This window comes from Sprattus sprattus (genome assembly GCF_963457725.1).
Source record: "Sprattus sprattus genome assembly, chromosome: 1".
Taxonomy (NCBI): Eukaryota; Metazoa; Chordata; class Actinopteri; order Clupeiformes; family Clupeidae; genus Sprattus; species Sprattus sprattus.
In genome coordinates this window covers 54,724,856-54,745,685 of record NC_137920.1, presented here as the reverse complement: position 1 = coordinate 54,745,685, position 20,830 = coordinate 54,724,856, and the positions used below count along the sequence as shown (strand labels likewise).

At 40.8% G+C, this 20,830-nt stretch overlaps 1 protein-coding gene across 1 annotated transcript; it reads right to left on the bottom strand.

Annotated features, from left to right (window-relative positions):
- Positions 1–9,075: 9,075 nt before the first annotated feature.
- Positions 9,076–12,859, bottom strand: LOC308370393 (E3 ubiquitin-protein ligase rififylin-like; the record flags this gene model as incomplete). Its single annotated transcript, XM_080845045.1, has 4 exons — positions 9,076–9,260; positions 10,087–10,308; positions 10,984–11,326; positions 12,689–12,859. The coding sequence occupies 4 exons, from the start codon at positions 12,857–12,859 to the stop codon at positions 9,076–9,078; spliced, it is 921 nt and encodes a 306-aa protein (XP_080701171.1).
- Between the last annotated feature and the right edge of the window lie 7,971 nt (positions 12,860–20,830).

Below are 20,830 nucleotides of genomic sequence, written 5' to 3'. Positions count from 1 at the left end.
CTGCAATTTAACATTTAACTATTTTCTGGACCCAAAGCTTCACACAGCTCTATGCTGTGGCTGAGCTGTGGGCTATTGCTAGTAGTCTGTCTGAAAAGTAGCATACGTAAATGCAGAAAAAAACGCTCTGTGCTCCATGAGTAATTGGACAAAACTAAAAAGGCAAACATTTCCTATTTTCCCCCACTACAAAATAGAGTCTATGGCTGTGAAGCATTTGACATCCTTTATTTTTACATAAGTATTCATGTGTAATATAACAGCATTAACAGTTCAATTGCTATGAAATAACAACAAATGAATGCCTGCGTGCTGTAGACTGAATTTGCTTGGGAAATAGATAAGAATAAAAATGTTTAGCAAGGTGAGGTGAGGTGAGGTGAGGTTTATTAAAAAGTTTGAATTGCTAGATTAAAATCATGGAATATAGATAAAATGCTGATTCATTGTAGTGTGTCGAACATGGCCTCACCCTGACAACCTATGTGGTTCCGAGAAAAGGAGATTTCTGCGGCTCATACCCACTCTCGGAATGTTCCATCTTACTGACAGAAGGGCAACATCATCCTACTGCATTGCCAGGGCAAGCCTGAGATGAAGGAGATAGTGCGCTGACATCTGACTGGAGGGATGGTATCTCACATTTAGATGCCGGCGGAGCACCCGCCTCATATGGCCCCTCAGTGTTGGGTACTGCCTCCCAGTGTCTCCAGTGCCTCCTGTGCAGTCTGGAGGCAGGCAGTCCAGTGATGTACCACACTCTAGCTCATCCACCACCAGCATCAAGAGGTGAAACGCTTAGGGACGGCTGTTATACAATTATGACCATGACCGGGATCTGATGTACTACATGTATGTCACATACACTGTCTTTTCTTATTTTCACCAATTGAATTCAAGTATGTCATAGTGGGTTGCATAGTGAACTTGAGAAGTGATAAGCTGAGGTTCATAATTTCACCGCATGAATTGCGGTTGTTCGACACTCGGTGGACACTTGGTCCCCCTTCTATCAATACTAAAGTACAGTTGCTGTGGATTTCAAATGATACAGAAGTAGTTCACAGATGTATTTCTACTCATCCAGGTTTTTTGCTTGATCATGCAGACTAATATTTATTTGGAGAATCATTTGTTGAGCACATTTCAATAAAACAATTGTAGTACACCAAAAAAAAACATTCTGTGCAGTGTAAATCTTCCCCAAGAGCATATGTTGTTTCTCAGCATAGGTGCTAATAAAATGCATTTCTGCACATTATGTATGACACTAATTGCTGCAATTTTGGTGACAACAGCACTTGGGCAGGTACATCTGTAATAATTACCCCACTGTAGGTAACTGAACCCTAGCGTGGGTTACATTAGACAAAGCGCGCATTCACACGAAGCCAGCATGAGAAAAACACTCAACACTACAGGGGGCGTGTAAATGCAGTAAGAGTACATTAATTACCACTAGACTGGTGCTCAAGGGACACCACTACAGGACCATGAGAGTGATATATGTGTAAAATGATGGAAACAGACCTGAGGCAAAATGTTGGTAACTGGAGTGGGAAACATGCACAGAATTGCATTCGAGTGGAGGAAAGAACAAATACTCCCGGGTGGCCTTTTAAAAGTTTGCAGGGTACATTGTTTTGTTGGCAGAATGAGCGGTTCAGAGGTTGAGGTGAGGACTATGTGCATTATTTAAAAAAGTGAAATCCTCTAATGAACACTGAACAACGACCAAGATTGATTTATTCATCAGACATTGTTTAATTTTTATATATATATTTCTTTTGTATTGCTGTCACTGTCAAATTTTGACGTGTTCACTGAAAGAAGAGAACACTGGTCAGAACAAGTTACTGACTCTCAAATATCTTTCAGGATTCTCTCTCTGTCTACCTCTGTCTCTCCTCATTCCTATCTCTCTCTCTCTCTCTCAGTTGCACACCTTCGCTTCTTCCACTCTGCTCTATTTTATTCACAATAATCATGGGCGCCAGCTCGTCTGAAGCCTGCCATGGGGCATCTTACTACCTAGCCACCTCTGCGCCAGCACAAACAGCTCACCAGAGAACAGGCAGCGCTGTTTACCATTGACAAAGGAGCACTGTACCCATTAAGCTTCCCCATCTACACCCAGCTCGTCCAAAAGAAACCTGTCCATGAAATATGATTGTCTGAGAGTGGAAAAATGTCTCTTACTTTTGGGGAAAGCATATTAGAATAATTTGAAGAAAAACATTAGGAAAAGCTGAGCTGTCAAATCTGTTAGTAATTATACAGTGGCCGGGAGAGAGGGGCGGAGAAAAAAAATGGTGCTCTTACTTTATATGCAAGGAGAGATGCTTAACAAAAACACTAGTGGTTTTTACTACTCCCCCCCCTGAGCGCCCACTTTTCTCTCCCTCACGTAGAGAAACATATTTCACTCCCTTTGAAAAGGAGGATGCTCTCTTCTGCCTATTATGCGCAACAGCAATTGAAAAAGAAAAGGGGCAGACACTGAGAGGGGAAAAAGTGTCACTGATTGAAGGAAACAGTAACATCACTGAATGTGAAACTACCCCCCCCCCCCCCCCCCCCCACACACACACACACACACACAATTTACCAGAAACCAGTCAGAGGTGAGGAGTGAATTCTCACCAACTGTCACATTGTTAATAATGTCAGCAACAGTGAGGTGATTAACACAAGTCATTCTCAAGCCGCTACTAACCTATAGGCCTACTCTGGTCAGGCCTTTAGAGAACGTGAGCGAGAGGGGGTGGTGGGTAGATAGAGAGACTTGGTTGTGTGTGCTTCAGCCAAATTGTCGCCGTGGTTCGTGGCTGTTATTCAAACGACAGATCAAACATCTGAAAGGCCGCGTGTCTGTCAGCACTGTCCTCAGATTGAACTACATGCAACCCAGCACACAAGCGCTCGCACTCATAAAACCCCTCTAGCTGGTGCTAATCTTAGCAATTCCATTGGACCGCTATTTGATTTGCCTTCATCACTCGAATATATTTAAACACTTAACACCCTGAGACGACATCATCCAGCGCTTGACAGTAAACATGCTTTGGTGCTTCACAGAATGTACTTCAGTAAAATAGCCCCGGGATGGGTAACTGAAAATGTTCCACTTAAAATTGGAGGAGAAAAACTATATCTATTTGTAGGCTACGAACTTCCCAAAAAAACAACACCTCAACCGGGATGAACAGGTCAAGATCATAACCAATGTCCTCCTTCAGCTTCACCTCAGGAGAGGAAGGTAGAGAAGGAGAGAGAGTATAAGGCTGGCAGGAGGCAACATCCTTTCTTTGCCTGAAACAGTTAACTGGTCTGTCATTTTAAAAACACCCATTCTCAGATACCAGCAACATCTACTGTGCTGGGTGGCCTTTCCTGGATATGGAGGAAGTTCGTTCTATCCTGTCTAAAATCTACTCTTTCTTTCTGTCTAATCCTTCTAGACTTTTCTTCAGCGGCGCACAGGTACTCAGCTGAGCTCTTTGTGTCCAGCGTTATCATGTCATTCCATCTACGGGTACTATCTGCATTTCCAGTCTGAGCGCAGATCTGTGTTTACAAACAATGCCGCGCTGTCTCCATGATCGCAGCCTAAACATGTTTTGCTCCGCTACCACTCCGGCTCCATGGAAAGACAACGGCACACAGTTCTATTCTTCATAAACTGATGACCCGCTTGAAAATCAGATGTGCACATAGAGCAAACCAAATCAAATATGAAAGAAATTCAAATCTCACCTGAAACATAGGCCTTCTTCCTGCACTGTTTGGTTTTCAGATGGGCAGCAAATTCCTTCAGACATTTACAACTAACTCCTGGAAACACGCGAGACTGCAAAACCCCAAAGTCAATGGAAGAACAAAGAGCAAGAAACTCTTATTGATGAATCACATTAAAAACTGCTGAATGGGCCATTTCACGATATGTGACCAGTCTGACCACCTTTCTCTTAACATAATAGTCTACATAGTCTAAGGCCAGACAAAGCCTTTTAAGGAGCTCCCCTCTGCATTAAACAAATAAAGTGACCTGTAACTGAAATGACACTGTCCACCAGTCCAGGTTACCAGACATACTGCAGCAGGTAAGTAATAGTTGTACAGGTAAAAGCTGAGCCGTAGCCTGGACAGCACTGGACTGCAGGTGTGCGTCTCAACAGTAAGGGTTACGTTACACGTTGTGTCACACTGACCAGTCCAACCACTGACAAACCAGGGAAGTACATGCAGTGCCAAACCAGAGAACTACACCTACTGATATGAGTATTACAGAATTTTGGCATTTTAGGTATGTGTGGCCCATAATGAGCTATCCTGCTGCTACTGACATTACATTTGTCACATGATGGAAACATGGCAAAGATTCCCTATTCGAGATGAAAATAGACTTGGCTTGGGCTGTGCTTGCTTGCATGTGTGAGAATATTATGATTTATTATTATATGATATTATATAATTATAATGTCCACATACATTTAGCATTACAATATGTAAAAGACATTTAATTTTCCATGCAATTTAAGTTTTTTGTCATAATGAATAACACAGCACAGGAGAAAATGAAGTAAAACAAATTATTATACAAATAAAGATGTAATATAACAAGCAGTAAATAAGCAATAAACAGGTAGTCGCTCCTTGCCAACGGGGAGTCTTCTGGGGCAAACAAGTTTTACCACACCAGCCAGCTGATATCTATGCCTAGATTCATGTGCATGATTCACAAGTTTTGGTATGTGGTGGCACATCTCCATTAGCAGTTGCAAGATCAATTCAGCATTACCAAATGTATTATAAAAAGTGTTTTTGTACTTATAACTAACTATGTAGCCAAATATGCATCCAACACAAACACACATAGATCTACAGACAGAAAAAATAAGAGAAAGAGAGAGAGTGAGTGTGTGTGTGTGTAAATATATGACAACTGTGAGGAAAGTGGTTACTAATGTTTCCGGTCACCTTCATCAAAAGAATAATGTCAGTGTTAGTGATATGTTATATTAGTGTACATTTTACCAACACAGGGGGTGTTTTTTTGTTGTTGTTTTTTTTTTTTTTTTAACTTATCTTGTCAAGAGTGTTCAGCCCAACCTTGTGCCCACACTGTCCTCTACTGGTGAAAGGATGAACTCAAAGCACATGTACCTCCAACAAAAAATCTCAATGATTTCTGTAGGCAAAAAACTGTAACTCTCTCACTTTCAAAATAAATACAAATAAGTTTGAGGTTATGGCAATCCTCTGGTGAGGGTGATTATGCTGTACTTTATCACATAAACATGCTTTCAAGTACAGAGTAGTTACTATAGAACAAAACCTACAAAAATGGTGGTTACACACTTTTTTGTTGTTATTATTATTTATTTAGTTGTATTATTATTATTATTACTAGTCAGCAATTCTAGTCAAATACTGTATTTCTCAATTTCAGCTGATTGCTCCTCACAGTACTCTAGCTGTCCGTTCTGTGTGTGCCCTAAAAAGGAAAAAAAAACTTGGTGTTCATATATAGTTCTGTAAATGGGCATGAATGAGCCATACACTGTAACAATGATGCATCTGTTAATATAGAACCATACAGGTGAGCAATACAGAATCAAAAATAGCTATAATATTGAATAGCTACAACCTAAATATGTATTAATCAGAGTCAAAACAAAAACTGTCTGCGCTTCATTTCAGCACTTTTATTCATACAAAACCGTTGACAAATTATTCAAAACAACAAGATTACAACAGTATATAATGATCATGTTTCAAAAATATAGAATTTGTCAGAATTATAAATCCTATAAGCTTGCATTGTAGACTTCAGAACCAACTCAGCATTAAGCCCATGGCTTAAACTGATACTACCCATCAATTCTATAGCCACAAGAAAGCAGCGCTGTAACATGCAAATCAACTGACAATCAATGAATGCAATAAATCAATCTACCAATCAATCAATCAATCAATCAATAAATCAGGGTTCAAATACTATTTGGGGGTTTGAACATTGCTATTACCAATGGTATACAATATATTATCATTATTGTTATTATTATTATTATTATCATTGTTATTATTATTATTATTATTATCAGTAGTAGTAAAATTAGTAGTAGCAGTATCATTATACATAACCATTTCAATGTTTTAATTAAAAAAACGTAGGACAACATAAACACACATATCAAGAAGAGCCATTCCAAGTGTTTCAGAGGGTTATAGAGTAATGAGATCCCTCCCCATACATACGCATGCATGCATCTTCATTTCTGCTTTGCCCCATATACTGATTATAAGTGCATGGACACACGTCCTACAATACTGTCTTGTCTAATATTGATTAGGTTTTACTCTTGTTTTTTTTTTTAAATCACTGCACTCCACAGACATTGAATTAGTTTTTAAGTATTTTCAGGTTACAATAGTTTCTATATTTTGAGGTTACTCCAGACAATCCACAACGTTTTAACGGAATTTTTGGCTAAAATGTATACTTAGCTTTACATTAAGTATATTTTTCTGAGATTGCACGATCATTACACAGCACAGGCGGCAGAGAAACTTTATAATTTGGCACACAAACGATACATACTAAAGGCATCCCACTCATTTTAGGGAAATCACATTACAGGAATTTGGAGCATAAGGGCTTGTGTGGCAAGAAATCGCTCTGTGTAGTTTAATGTCTCTGCCTTCAATCTACATGACTGTGTGATCTACTTTTGAGTTCATTTGCAATGCAAACTGTAACCTTGAATGGAAGGGATTAGATTTGGTTGCCACTGACTAGAACCACTGTTTTGATAAATCCTAAACAAGACGCCTATTCCCAGCAAGGATGATACAGTTGTTGACAAAGTGAACAGGGCTTTCCATTCTCTCTGCTATGCACTGTCCTCTGAGTATAAATAAAACTGATATATTTTGTCGGGGGTGAGAGCACTTCCTGTAAACAACATCTTTTCTTACACTCACTGGGTGAGTTATTTCTTCAGCCCAAGCACTTATGAAAAAATAAGAATACAAAGAATGAGCCACAGAGTAGTACCCAGTACTGAGTTCCATCCCTCCAAATAAATAAACATTTCTGCGTTCATGGCAGGAAATGTGTGCTGAACAACCTACAAAACAAACTTGTGTATTTGTTTTCTCCTGCAATGTAACAATTAGAGTTATATGCTCTAAGTGACCTTTACAATGTTTCATTCAGCTCAGGCAGACTAGAACAGGAGGCATGTTTTTTTTGCCACTACGCATTCCAGTGGAAAGACAGATTTGAGTAGGAACATCTCCATTCAGGCAAATATTGGACCATACATTCGTCATCTATAAAACACACTATGGAGTGTTAACATTTGGAGAACAAAATATGTTTTCAGTGATTTGTTGTGTTCACACTTCTTGTCACAAACGACTAACTAAGAAAAATGTATCCCTCTACTATAGTCCAGTTGTAATAGAAAGATCTGTGGATCTGTGGAAGGAGAAGGTATTTAATATTTTCTTAATACCTCTGAATCCTTCAGTTGAGTGCTTGCTTTTGGATATTAAAGGAGGTGGCAGGAGCACCATCAACTAGAGAATGTGTCTTAAAACGGCCAACACATGTTCTGCATTACTGGGCTCTCCTTGCGCCAAAATGACTCAATGTCCAGCACACTGGCACAAGCACATCTAGCTCTGTTCAGAGATACACTTCCATCGCAGACAAATTATTGCACTTTGTAAGGGAAGCAACATAACTGCCTTCATAACTTATTTGTACCTACACCTTTGTAAACACCTTTAGATGATCAACTCTGAACTGAAATGTTCAGCTCTGATCTGCGAATCCACAATGCGTGTCACAACTTTCTTTAGGTGTTACAGTATGCCTGCCCAGGTGATAACCTGTGTGACTTTATACTTATTAGATATTTATGCTAAGTCAGTCATTTTGTAGTGTGACTGCTCTGCTGAGAAGTCTTCTCCATACCACACACCACATGACAGTATGCTGGTCCTCCTCTTAGAGACACATGCTACTGGGGTCTGCTTCATAAGTGCACAGAAGCCTGCAGATAGCACCTGCGTGCAGAATGAGTCCCATCTGCTTCACAACGCCCCCCCCCCCCCCCCCCCCCCCCCCACACACACCCTCCCCTCCCTCGGTTTCATAAACCCACTCTACAAAGGCCCTCACACAGCCCCTGAGTCTAAAGAGACGCACTACCACAGAGGCTTTTAGGTAGACTTCACTGAAAGATGCAGTCCGCGATTCAGTTTCGGTTTTGTGAAAGGCTGTTGCTATTTGAGCTCAACCTCCACTCAAATTACACCCCCTCCCTTCTGCGTTTCAGAAGCACCATGTTGATTGGCCACTATGTTTGTTTCCCATTAACACAGCCAGGGCTGTGTATAAGCACCAGGGTGCAAAACACTTAACGGACAGCTACAGGACCGTGAGGAGCAATTTGCTGGATTTGACTACAAGTGTATGGGATTAGATTCGCAGATGGCCCCTTTAAACTTGGCTCAACAACAAATGAGACAAACACCACCTTAGGAGACAGTGGTTCAAGGACAAAGTCTGAAACGCGAGTACCCTGTATTCAAATTCCACTAAGGGAATATCTAAAAGTGCCCCATGTTGTCTGACTACATGTTCCTAAAACAACACGTGTTGATGCCATATCCACAGGTACATGAGCTTAAGTGAGCGGAGGAAGGAGCCTCACAAAGGTACTGTTCTGTCTCTGGAATGCCAGAAAGTCCGTTAATGTTGCAGCATTTATAGAGAGAGAGACAAAGAGAAACAAAAGAGAAAGACAGAGAGAGACAAATAGAGAGGCAGCTGGGGAGAGAAAGGAGAGAGAGAAGGAGAGAGAGAGAGAGAAGGACAGAGAAAGAGAGAGGGAGAAGGAGAGACAGAGAAGAAGAGAAGGAGAGAGGAGAGAGAGAAGGAGCCGTAAAGAGATTCACTGTGATTGTGTTGGTGTGTGTAAAGGAAGGAGAGAGAAACAGAAACTATGCACGCTAAAGCACGACCCTCCCATGGGCTGCCCATCCTCCCGGTGCCCTGCGTTAGGACCTGAACACGTGCACGGCGCGCACCACAAACTGCCTGCAGATGGGACACTCGCTCATGCGCTTGCCACACTTGCTGCAGGTCACCATGTGACCACACTCCAGCAGGACGCAGTCAATGGGCGAGTCCATGCAGATCTTACACACGTTCTCTTCCTCCCCTTTAGAACCAGCAGCAGGCTCTGCCAAGACAGGAAGTGGTCAGGGTTAGTCTCGTAAACCCAGACCTACAGAGAGAGCATCAGTTTCCTCAACACTCACAGCAGTTCAAACCCCTTTCTCCGGCTGTGGATCGAGCATTTTGAAGATGACTTTTGAAAATTACTTATAGTCATTTTGAAGATGTATAAATTACTTTTTGATGTTCATAAAAAAATGAATATCACTGAATATTTAAATGACAAATACACGTACCTGCTTCTGCCTCCATTTTAGCATTTGTAACTGTGGAGAGTGATAGAGACAGAATTCAGTAAAAAAAGACAAAATTATGTAAATGTATACATATTTATCGTACAGTAGAGACTGATCATAAATCTTAACAAATTGTGGCTGAATGTTATACCTTTTGGGAAATTGGACGGCTATTGTAGCAAAACAAAAATGAAATAGTAACCTTAAAGGAAACTCACTTAGTGCCAGTAAACAGACTTATGCCATGTAATAACTTTGTTTCCTGTTCGATTTTCACAGGCTCAACATACACAAACGACAAGTCAAAAGCTGAACGATCTCTTCTGTGCTAATTCTATTTTCTGACAACAAAATATTGTGGTATCAAGTGGATCAAAGAGGGGTTTTTAGAAGATGATTCAAGTGCCCGACAAGAACCATGAGTGGTACCTCAGGAACTCAACTAACAGTGTGAGAGGTACTTCACGCACCTATTTTCCACAGGTTACTCACCCTGAGTTTCACAGTATGCAAATCGCAAATTGAATCGAGCGCGTGAATATATTTCATCTGTCCAATCCAGTGTAGCCCTAGTCAACAATACCCAAGACTCACCCAAATTCTGCAGGTCTTTCTGGTCATTATAGAGGCGGGTGACCCTCTCCATCAGCTCCCACTTCTCGCAGCAGTCTTGGTAGTTGACCAGGTTGTGGGATAGGATCTCTTTCAGCTGCTTCACGCTCAGGCCCTCGATGTCCTCCACACAGCTGAGGTCTGACAGAGAGGTCCTGTGTTCAGGAGCCAGTGCCACCTCGCCCTCTGAGGACTGAAGGACACCTGGGGTCAGCCTTGGGGCAACCTCACCACTCTGCAGACATCCCTCCCTTCCCTTCCCTCCTGGGGTCAACCTCACCACTCTGGGGTCAATCTCACCACTCTGCAGACATCCCTCCCTTCCCTTCCCTCCTGGGGTCAACCTCACCACTCTGGGGTCAATCTCACCACTCTGCAGACATCCACTCCCTTCCCTCCCTTATACCGATTACTAACGAAGCAGAATAAATCATGTTGATGATAATGCTAATTTTATGATAATAATTCATGTTCATTTATAGTTAATTTACAACTTCTGCCAAGATGAAGAAACGTTAAAGGTGCCGCAGGCATCACTGCCTGAGAAAAAGGCAAAAAGAGATACACAGTATAAATAAAAGAGATGGCTAGCAGAAATCACTTCTGAAGTCTGCATATTAAACAGATTTCTTGAATTTACCTCTTCGTCATCGTCATCTTCTTCTTCCTCCCCCTCATCTTCGGCTTCCTCCTCCTCCTCGCCCTCTTCCTCTGCTTCCTCCTCCTCCTGCCCCACTTCCTCTGCTTCCTCCTCCTCTTCTTCCCCCTCCTCCTCTTCTTCTGCCTCCTCTTCTTCTTCTTCCTCCTCCTCCTCATCTTCCTCATCCTCCTCTTCCTCCTCCTCCGTGAGCTGCTCTGATTCAGACTCTGCCAGCGGACGCTGCGACGCTGGCGGCCCCTCCGTGACACACGTGTGTTCCGACCCGTGCGCAGCGAAAGGCTGTGCTGAGGCCACGTCGCTGTGGCTGCTGCTGCTGCTGCTGGGCGGCGTCTGCTGACCCAGGACCAGCTCCACCAGCTCCTCCTTCTCGCGGCACATCTGGGTCGGCACCTCGTGCAGGTGGAGGTAGTCCCGCAGCTCGCGCACCTTCAGCCGCATGAGCTGCGCACGCTCGAACAGCGTGCACTGGAAGCGCTGGCATGTCAGGCACATGCGGGGCCGCGGCTCCAGCTGCACCGAGCAGCGCCCGCAGAAGTTCTTCTTGCAGTCTACGCACACATGCTGCAGGACACGACGGGAGAGCAGAGATGAGTGGAGATTCAGTGGGGACTGCTTACGTGTAACAGACTAACATCATCACATCCACGCTATTGCTACTGGGGTGTACTAGGTTTCTTTCTTTGTTTCTGGTGTGTGCATATCACCAATTTACCTGTGATTTTATTTCCCTCTATACTGAACTAATAACCGTCAACCGTGGTTCATATTTTTTTTGTATGTAGGCCACTCACTCATTATCTTTTCGTAACTTTGGCCTAGATCCATTCATAGGAAATATATGTTGTGAAAACAGATAATTTAGACTGAGAACAGGTCATTACTGAGATTGTAACTGCAGTCAATGCAATGCACAGCAGATCAGTCAGCATTTATTTATTTTTTGCTTAGTACACTGTCTCTAAAGGCGTAGATCAATGAGCTCATCTTCTGGCCTAAACAATTCATCAGTTTCATTTTTGTTGTAAATTTCGTCTGACTCAAATCTTTGCCAGCTCATACAGTACTATTCTGAGGGAATGCAACTTGCCCAAAGAAAATCCCAAGCATTCCCTTGGTAGGGTTTCGCTTTGCCGTATTCCCCAGGCTGTAGAACTGTTCAGAGACTTCCATCGCGCAGTCAGACACACACACACGTGCATGCATCAGTTTATGATGTTATTATGTATATGCATTGAGTCCTTTGTGTGCATTGTTTAAAGTGAAGTAACTGTACTTTTAGATTTGAACTGTTTTGTGATATGATGACTAACGATAGCTTTCTCCCCTCTGGAATGGTTCAGTCCAAGGACTTGGGTCAATTTGGGGTAATTGGCGGGCCTCTTTAAGGGCTGTCTAAGTACAGGTTGGGGAGAGCAAAGAAAGAGCCAGAGAGCAGAGAACAATGAATGGGGGGGGGGGGTCATCTGGACTCATAAATAAATCTACATTTGTAATTGTACTGCTATCTCCTGACACTTTCTTCCCTACACCTACATCTACACCTCATGCAGGAGTGCACATCACAAGATGTGGGGTTGCCCCCCACGGACCCTCGCGAGGGCAACACCGCTGTACTCCACGGAGAAACCACGGCTTCCTGCCTGTACACATGCAAGGCTGATAAACTAGGTCACATGGAAATGATCTTGTGACATTTAGTCCACTGTGAGACCAAAGCATAGAGCGCATATCACTGTATGTGCAACTTCATACAGAATTTTATATGACAGCACAGTATATCAATCAAAAGTGACTCATACCATATTTCTCCTCAGGTAACACCATACTTCTCCTACCAATTCCATTGGGTTGATGTAAATAAATAAAATAAAAAAGTCACAACATATATAGACATACAATACATAAGGCTTGCGTGAACTTTACCTTCCGTGCGATAGCGTCAAAATGGCCTCCACAGGCCTTGCACAAGTGTTGGGGAGACTCTGGGGTCGGGCTGAAGCCCGGGTTTGTGTAGGCCTGGCGCCATGAGCTGCCGTTTTCTTCCACTGTGGCGGTTATTCCAGTACAGAGCCGGCTACAACAGGAAGGCCACATGCTCCTGCCTGTACATTGGAAACAACACCATACACACACACACACACACACACACACACGCACACACACCACACACCGACACCACATTACCAAATCTGATGACTGAATCATAAACGCACTGGAAATGAAAAAACTGATAATTTTTCACTGACCAATATACATATCGGACATATCTGAATAAACTTCTGAACATGCAACTTGTTTGCTCAACCATAGTGCTGTCCTCATATCACCCCATATTGTATGATTTTGTATGTGGTTTGATCTTCATCACTAAACGGCAACATATGACAACAGGCTAGTTTGATTTTGGGACTCCATAATTGATGGGAAATGGAATGAACAGAACACTCTTTCATTTAAATTGAGCATTTTTTCTGGTTGCAGAAATATGAGCAGTTTAATGACTATGACTTCTCTAATTCCACCAGAAAGCAGCAGTCTAACAGGCTATTACAACTGGATGTTGATCTCTTCAAAAACCAACCAAAGGCCAAATGAGATCAGGTTCATGCCCATTAAGGTGTGGTCATGCTATTATCTTAGCTGATCACCATGGACATAGCGCTGCCTATAGCTGATTACCATGGATACAGCCCTGGCTCATTATGTTGTGCTATGCTTATTAAGTTGTACAGCCTATGTCTCAAATAATAATATCTATGAACATCTTATCTCTGTGAATTCTGTGGCCGGGATAGAAATTCTGACTTCCTGGCACCCCTGATCACCCTTGACCCTATAAATAAATTGATTCATGATTTGTTGAGTTTTATGTAGTAAAACCTGTTCTTTTCTCCATTGATATATTTCAATATTCCAATATTTTCTGTATGTGAAATGAACTTTACTGTTAGGAACTGGTAGGACACACAGTCCGTTAAAATGAGGATGAGGATGAATATTATGTATTGGCATATATGCCCAGGTAATGTTGTGCTGTATTGTGTTATCACTGCAAAGGACTGTGCAAGGTTTTTGTAAGTGCTTCACACAGACATGAATGCGCATACAATCCCACCGCCACTCCCGCCACTCCCACCACACACACACACACACACACACACACACACACCATAATCGATCAGCTATTGCATACATAGACACATATACAGATACATACGCACATGCATCAGCCAATTCATCATTTAAACTATGTTGACTTGCCATTGTGCTAATTGCATGCTATTTAAATGAATACTCTGTCTAGCTAACTGAAACGCCAAAGACATTAATACATTTAGATTACACATTGGGTGACAAATGCAAACGTCTCGGCTGCCTTGTTTTATTAACGCGGTTTTCCTCGTATATAGGCCTACTGCAAGCTTGTACAGTTGTACTACACGAATGTCTTCTAGAACCACCATAGTCACTCGTAGAAAAGGTTGTAACATGGCATGCTGCTCTCAGTGTAGAAGATTTAAGTAGACTATCTCTTCGAAAATACGAGCGACCTTACCTAGGTGACCCGGAGCAAATCCTTCTTGAAATTGCCATCTCCTTGTTGTACGGTAAAGTGTGCATGAACGATTATAAGAAAATAAGAATAAAGGATTTGTCAAGTGTAGCCTAACGCTCAGTTATTCCTAATGGTCTCATTGTCCGACCACATACCGCAGGCAGCATCTCTTGGTGAAGGTGGGGAGATATGACGTAAGGTTCTGAAAAGGAAATGATGCAGTGCACAGGCAATTGGCTTTTCAAGCCCGGCCTGGCGGGAAGGTGATGTGAGGATTTAGTAAGGGAATAAACGTTTTGAAAATGTGACGGTCTGTTTAAACGTGTTGGTTACGTAATAACGCTCGAAAGCAGCATCACTGCCCATATAACTTCTGTTTACGTTTTACTTTCTATTAGTAAAACGGTTGGCTAATCAGGCCATTTCAATACAATAACAAATATATCTCGTTTAATATCCCCACAAAAATTGATGTCTGATGCTTCCTAAGAGGTTCAAAGCAACACCACAGAGATGTTGGCACAGCACATGGCATTCCTTGGCTTTCACCACCTAAAGAAAGAAAGAATCCTTGCCTCCGGCTTTGGGGTGAGTAGTTCAAGCGTGGTGATGTTCATATGTTAAGCTGTTTATTCAGGTTTGCACTGAAACAGCCTTTCCATCAGCACCACTGCAGTGATGATCGTATTTTGACACATATCCAGCAACCATTGGTTTGGTCAATCTGTGAATGGCTGATTTTAAACATGATGCCACATCACAATCAGATCTAGACCTTTCTAACAGGAAAGGAATATTATGCCTCCTCTCCCTTGTGGGTTCTGTAAATTTGATAGACTAACTGTCTCTGCCAGTAGCCTACCTTTGGCTAGATTTCTTGTGATGATTTCAGCTTTCATGAGATCAACAAGAAATATGACCTGAACCGACCAATGTCAAGACAGTTTGGATCAACTCTCCATAACTTCTGTGCCAACCTAATTTGAATCTGATAGAACAGTTCCAGATCCAGGGGCGTAACTAGGGTGCAGCAGGGGCGGTCACACCTGTGCCCTTGGGTCTTGGGGGCCCGTAGCCGGGGCCCATAGACATATTTATGTAAATAAAAAGAAACAAAGCTGGAGATTGAATGTCTGAAGGGGTACGGGACTGTAAAATGTTTGGGAACCACAGCCTTACGCCACTGACTAGGGCCAGTCATAATAGCCTGCACCTGGGCCTGTACTAACTACATTACGCCACTGTCCAGATCCCAATGGCAGCACCGCGTCTGGGATGAACAGAGCCAGGCTAAGCCTGCGGTGTCCTGTACTGCTGTTACTGTCTAATTTATGTATGTCTCTGAGAGCACGTTCACGTGATGACGAATGAAGAGAGACTGGAGAATGAAAAATGTCTTACACTGCAAAGAACCGCTGTTAGATAGCAACTGCCTTTTACTGCCTACAAACCACAGGGCAAATTGAAATGTGGACTGAAATTGAAAATGTTTGAAAGTGTTAAAAATGCTAGTTCCATTGGAAAGACAAGAAAGAATATGTGTATTTTTTCTTTAATTTTAGGTTAGAGTGTAACATTTTAAAATGAGACAATGACAAACTACTTAAAATGAGACAATAAAAACACAGACTTAAAAAAAAAAAGATGATCGGATAAGTTTAATGGAACACAATGTTCCCTTCTGTGTGTGTGTGTGTGTGTTTGTTTGTGTTGTGAGGTGTGTGTGTGTGGGTGTGTGTTTGTGTGTCTGTGTGTGTGTGATTGTGAAGGTGTGTTCGTGTGTATTTGAGTGTGTGTGTGTGTGGCAGTGCTTCAGCAGAAGAGCCCTGTCTGTAACAAACACGGGTGCTGCTTCTGCTTTGAAAGGTCAAATGTTTCACAGTATAGTTTTCAAAAGTGCAAAGTCAGGTTTCTTCTTGGTTGACATAATCTGGATCTATGGGTGAAAAAACAGATCATGTCAGAATAGTATACGATAATGTTCTAAGAGTAAAATCAAATAAAAAAAATAGAAACAATGTTGATGAGAAAAAAAACAAGTTAAATACTAACCGTCAGCATTTTTCCTCAAGAAATCCGAATTTTCATAATCTGATCCATCTGTAACATTGTGGTCACTGAGTTAACATACACTATCTTGAACATTATGATATTTATTCATTTACAGTACATACATTACAAAAGAAGTAACAGGAATCGTGAATTTTACAAATCAATCATAACAACATGTGAAAGTATTAGATTCATTTTGGTACCTGCATATCTAGAGAATCTAAGGGATGAAATAAACTATTTAATGATCTGATTTATGATTTATGCAGGGTAACCGCGTGGAAAGGAAATACTCTTCCAACATCGGAATCAGTTTTAACTATGCACAACATATCCAATTAGACACATAATTTTCTCAACCACCCCATAAAATATCATCCTTTAGTAAGCAAGAAATCTAGCGGACTGATGAAAGTCTTTGATATGTTTCAAGTCTATTGGCAATTTCAAGTCACTGAAGAAAAGGCTTATTTAAAGAGTGAAAACCCCTGTGCTTGTATATGTATCAACTGAATATGATGATATCTCTGCATATATATATATATATGTGTGTGTGTGTGTGTGTGTGTGTGTCACGCATATGTGTGTGTGTGTGTGGAAATAAATACATCTTTATCCCTATTGCCTCGTATTTATTACTGACAAGATGCCTTTTACATGACTAACAGAGAAAACATTACCAATGTTTTGGTAACTGTAAGTAATGAAAGGTCACCTACTAGAATCATGTTCGATTGATGGTGTAGGAAAGACGTTTTCATAGGAGACCTGGTCTGGTGAGGAAATGCACTTGTTAAAAATGATTTTACGTAGGCTGTTGAGCCATAATTAAACATGTTTGTGAACTTTGAGCCCACCACTTCCACAGAGTAAGTAAAACTTGTTTGTTTTCCATTGTTCTGCAGTGGGCGTGTAAGTGTGTGTGTGTGTGTCTGTGATTGTATATGTCATATTTCCATGCCAGCATTATTTTCATGGGCGCACTGTAGAAAGACAGTACGCGTAAAACTGGTCAAGTATTGGTGGGTCGGCACATTCAAATAGCGGTTCCATATGAAAGAGTTGTGGAACATAGCAATTGTTTTCTGTTAAAAAAAAAATCATTTTTTTGAGACCTTGTCTGAGAAATTTCAATAAGACCCCTGAAGGTCATGTCTTGAACTCACTGAGCATTTTCAAATGACTGAACCTCACTTCCTTCCCCATAATAAACGGAATTAATCACTTGAATCCATTTTTAATTAGTCAATTAAAATCACAAACTCACTCATGCAATACAAGAATAAACAATATTTGAGAAACAGCTGACAACTATTATAAGCCTGACAGAAAAACGCGTCCATCTCCCAACATGACTTTTGCACTGGCTGTCATTATCGCTTGATTTCAAGTCTCCTCATTTTCCAAAAAGAACCATTTGCAAAAATATTTATCATGAGTGATGCGATATTAATCTAGAGGATCACAGGCCTGGAAAATGGAAGACAAGCCAGCCTTTGTTTTTTAGCAATAAAATACAAACTGTTGTTCATGAAAGTGAATGAAACAAAGAGTTGACTTACGACACAGAATTAATGCTTTTTGTTTCTTTTGATATGCAACTTGTGAGATTTATCTCCTGAATACTTACCAATGTCTGGGAGATTTCCATATAATGGCAAACTACCTGGAATTGGATCTCTGTGGAAAAAAGGTCTGAGCTCAACATAACACATAACATAATACATATGGTCATTGAGTGAAATCTATGTATTATCCAATGCGAGGTGAAATAAGTTCAGTCAAATGGTATCACTAAGTAAACAAAGACAACATTATTTACCAAAACTGTTATACGTAGATGTTTTACTTACACGTATGTAGGCTCAAAAGTACCAACTACAAGTTGAGACATAATGGGAAACACAATAATGAGGTCATTAGGTAAATGTCAGATGTACATGATTTTTCATATTTAAAAATATGAATGGTTACAACTGAACACTTAATGAAAATATACTGCAATGAAGTTGAAAAGAAAAACTCACTGTTTGGAACATTTCCATAGCTGGATTGGCCGTCGGCTTCTGTTGGGAAGCATTTTTGTCTTTTATTCATAAATAGACATACTGTCATCAAAATGTCCTAATAAAATAAAATGTCAATATTCTTTTAACAGGGATTTCAGTACTGTTATGCACTCTACAGAACACCAAAATTGTCTCTGCCATGTGACCGCCAATACAAACCAAGCTAAAAGCTGAAGCATACCTTCGACAGCCGACATGGACCTATAAAATACAAAGTCACATATACCATAAATTCTATATATATATTAGTACAGCCTAGCTTCAAACATATATTTATAGATAGATATTAATATATATATATTAAAAACATACCCTGGCTCTGGTGGAAGCCTCCTGGCAATCTGATTGGGTTTTGTAACTAAAAAAAAAGGAATGATAAGTATCAGTTAGAGTCCTGTAAGATGGCTCTCAGGCAAGGCCAGTTGTCTGCCATTTCTTAGATTTGACATTTGGCACTAAAACACTAGACATTTTCCTTTTCTTTCTGGCATGCTATGGTTCACCACAAGGCAAGCAACAATTACCACCTAATGTGGGGTACGTAGCAGTGCAAGGCATAGCATTAACAATGATATTTGCCCAATAAAGGTCTTTTCCTCTTATGCTAATGTTGGATGTCACTTCACCTGTTTTGGATCGGGTTACAGCAAACCTGCTTCCCTCGCGATGTCTAAGAGAGGGAAGACAAATTTAGATGTGACCGTTGCGTTATGGAACATCATTGTGGCCATTGCAATATAGATCTTTTTACAGACTCACATCACTGTTGGTGCATGTGGATCATACAGTTGATTGTCTTCTTGTATTATCTCTGTCAAATACATAAATATGCACCTCCAAGTTTAACGAACTGTCTTAGGTGAAGCTTGTAAGATCTTACTAATTGAATGAAGGTAGAGGTATTTGAATAATGGTAGATTTGAAAAACTCACTTGTTTTCCTTCGACACCATAAACAGATGACATATACCATCCCCAGAGATAATAGGGACATCACAGAAAGGGCCAGCACCTGCTGGCTTCCAATGGCAATCATGCCTTGAAAGATAAAATCATAATGACCATTCATCCGTGGGTTAGATTAAGACAGATTAAGATTAGATTAAGACGGTGCACATCTGAACCAATGCGGATTCTGTTTGTTTCTCAATGCAGCTGAATGCTGACAAATTCTAGCCTAATCCTGTTTATGATTTAAAAGAAGTGGAAACTTTTTGCAAGTCTTCAGCACACAGATTGGATGGGTTATATAAAGACGCAGCATCTATAGGGATCTTTTACTTGTCATCAAACTCCTAACATGGTAACTCAATGGTTTTGGAGGTACAATCCAGGTGGAAATGAAGCTATCCCAGTTAGCTAAACATAATCTTCAAGAAAAATTATCATCAGTTTGAAGTCTGACCGCTGCATTATTTCTTATGATTTAACGCAAAAAACTTACTCAACTGACTTCAAGGACTGACTTCAGAGAGAACCTTAACAATATGCACATGAAGAGCCTCATCAAAAGCTTCTCAGTTCACTTGAATAACAATAACCAGTACATATTTTGAAAGAAAAAAAACTATGAATATTTCAAGTTACCTTACGTTCAAGGGAGGCACTTTCAGTTTACTCCATTTGCAGGTTGCTAAGAGGTTTCACTCACTGACAGACTGACTCGCAGTGTGTTGAAGAGCGTCGCAAGCATGACTTTTTCCTGTTTCAAACTGACTGCTTAACCACATCCGCTCATCACTGTGCTGGACAACAAAAGTAGACCATTTAGAAGAACACCTAAGCCCCAAATCTTTTATGGTGGCAGGAAGCGACATATAGAGAAATCAGTTTTTTTCTGTCCAACAGTAGTCCACAATGTAATAAAAGCATTGTTTATCTATGGAGCCTAAATACCATGTTTGTATTGCATTAGCACTTAGGTACATCAGAACTTCCCACTTACTTGTGGGCATCTTTGTTTTTGTCAGGTTTTCTGTCTAATGCAAAGAGATGAAGCTATCAATGAAGATGGTGCCCTGAACTCAGTAGATAATGGAACACTTCTAATAGTTGCTCTAATCTTTTAGAGAGATATGAAACCCTAAGCTAACACTGCTGCTCTGGGAGAGAGGTGTAGAAAGAAAGGACCTCAAAGACTTTAACACAGACAGCAAACATTTGCATCTTTTACGTCTATGGAATATTTTAGATTTTTCTATAGGGGCTGCTCAACACCCCATTTTAAAATTAAAAGTCAGGTATGACACACTAAGTCTTCAATGTATGTACATACACGCTTGGCTTGTTTTCAAATGTTAGATAGATTAGACTTACAAAAGCTGTAGCTGTGTTCTAGTTTTACTTTAATGTACCTTTTAATGTGATGTAGAGAAGTTACACAGATGCA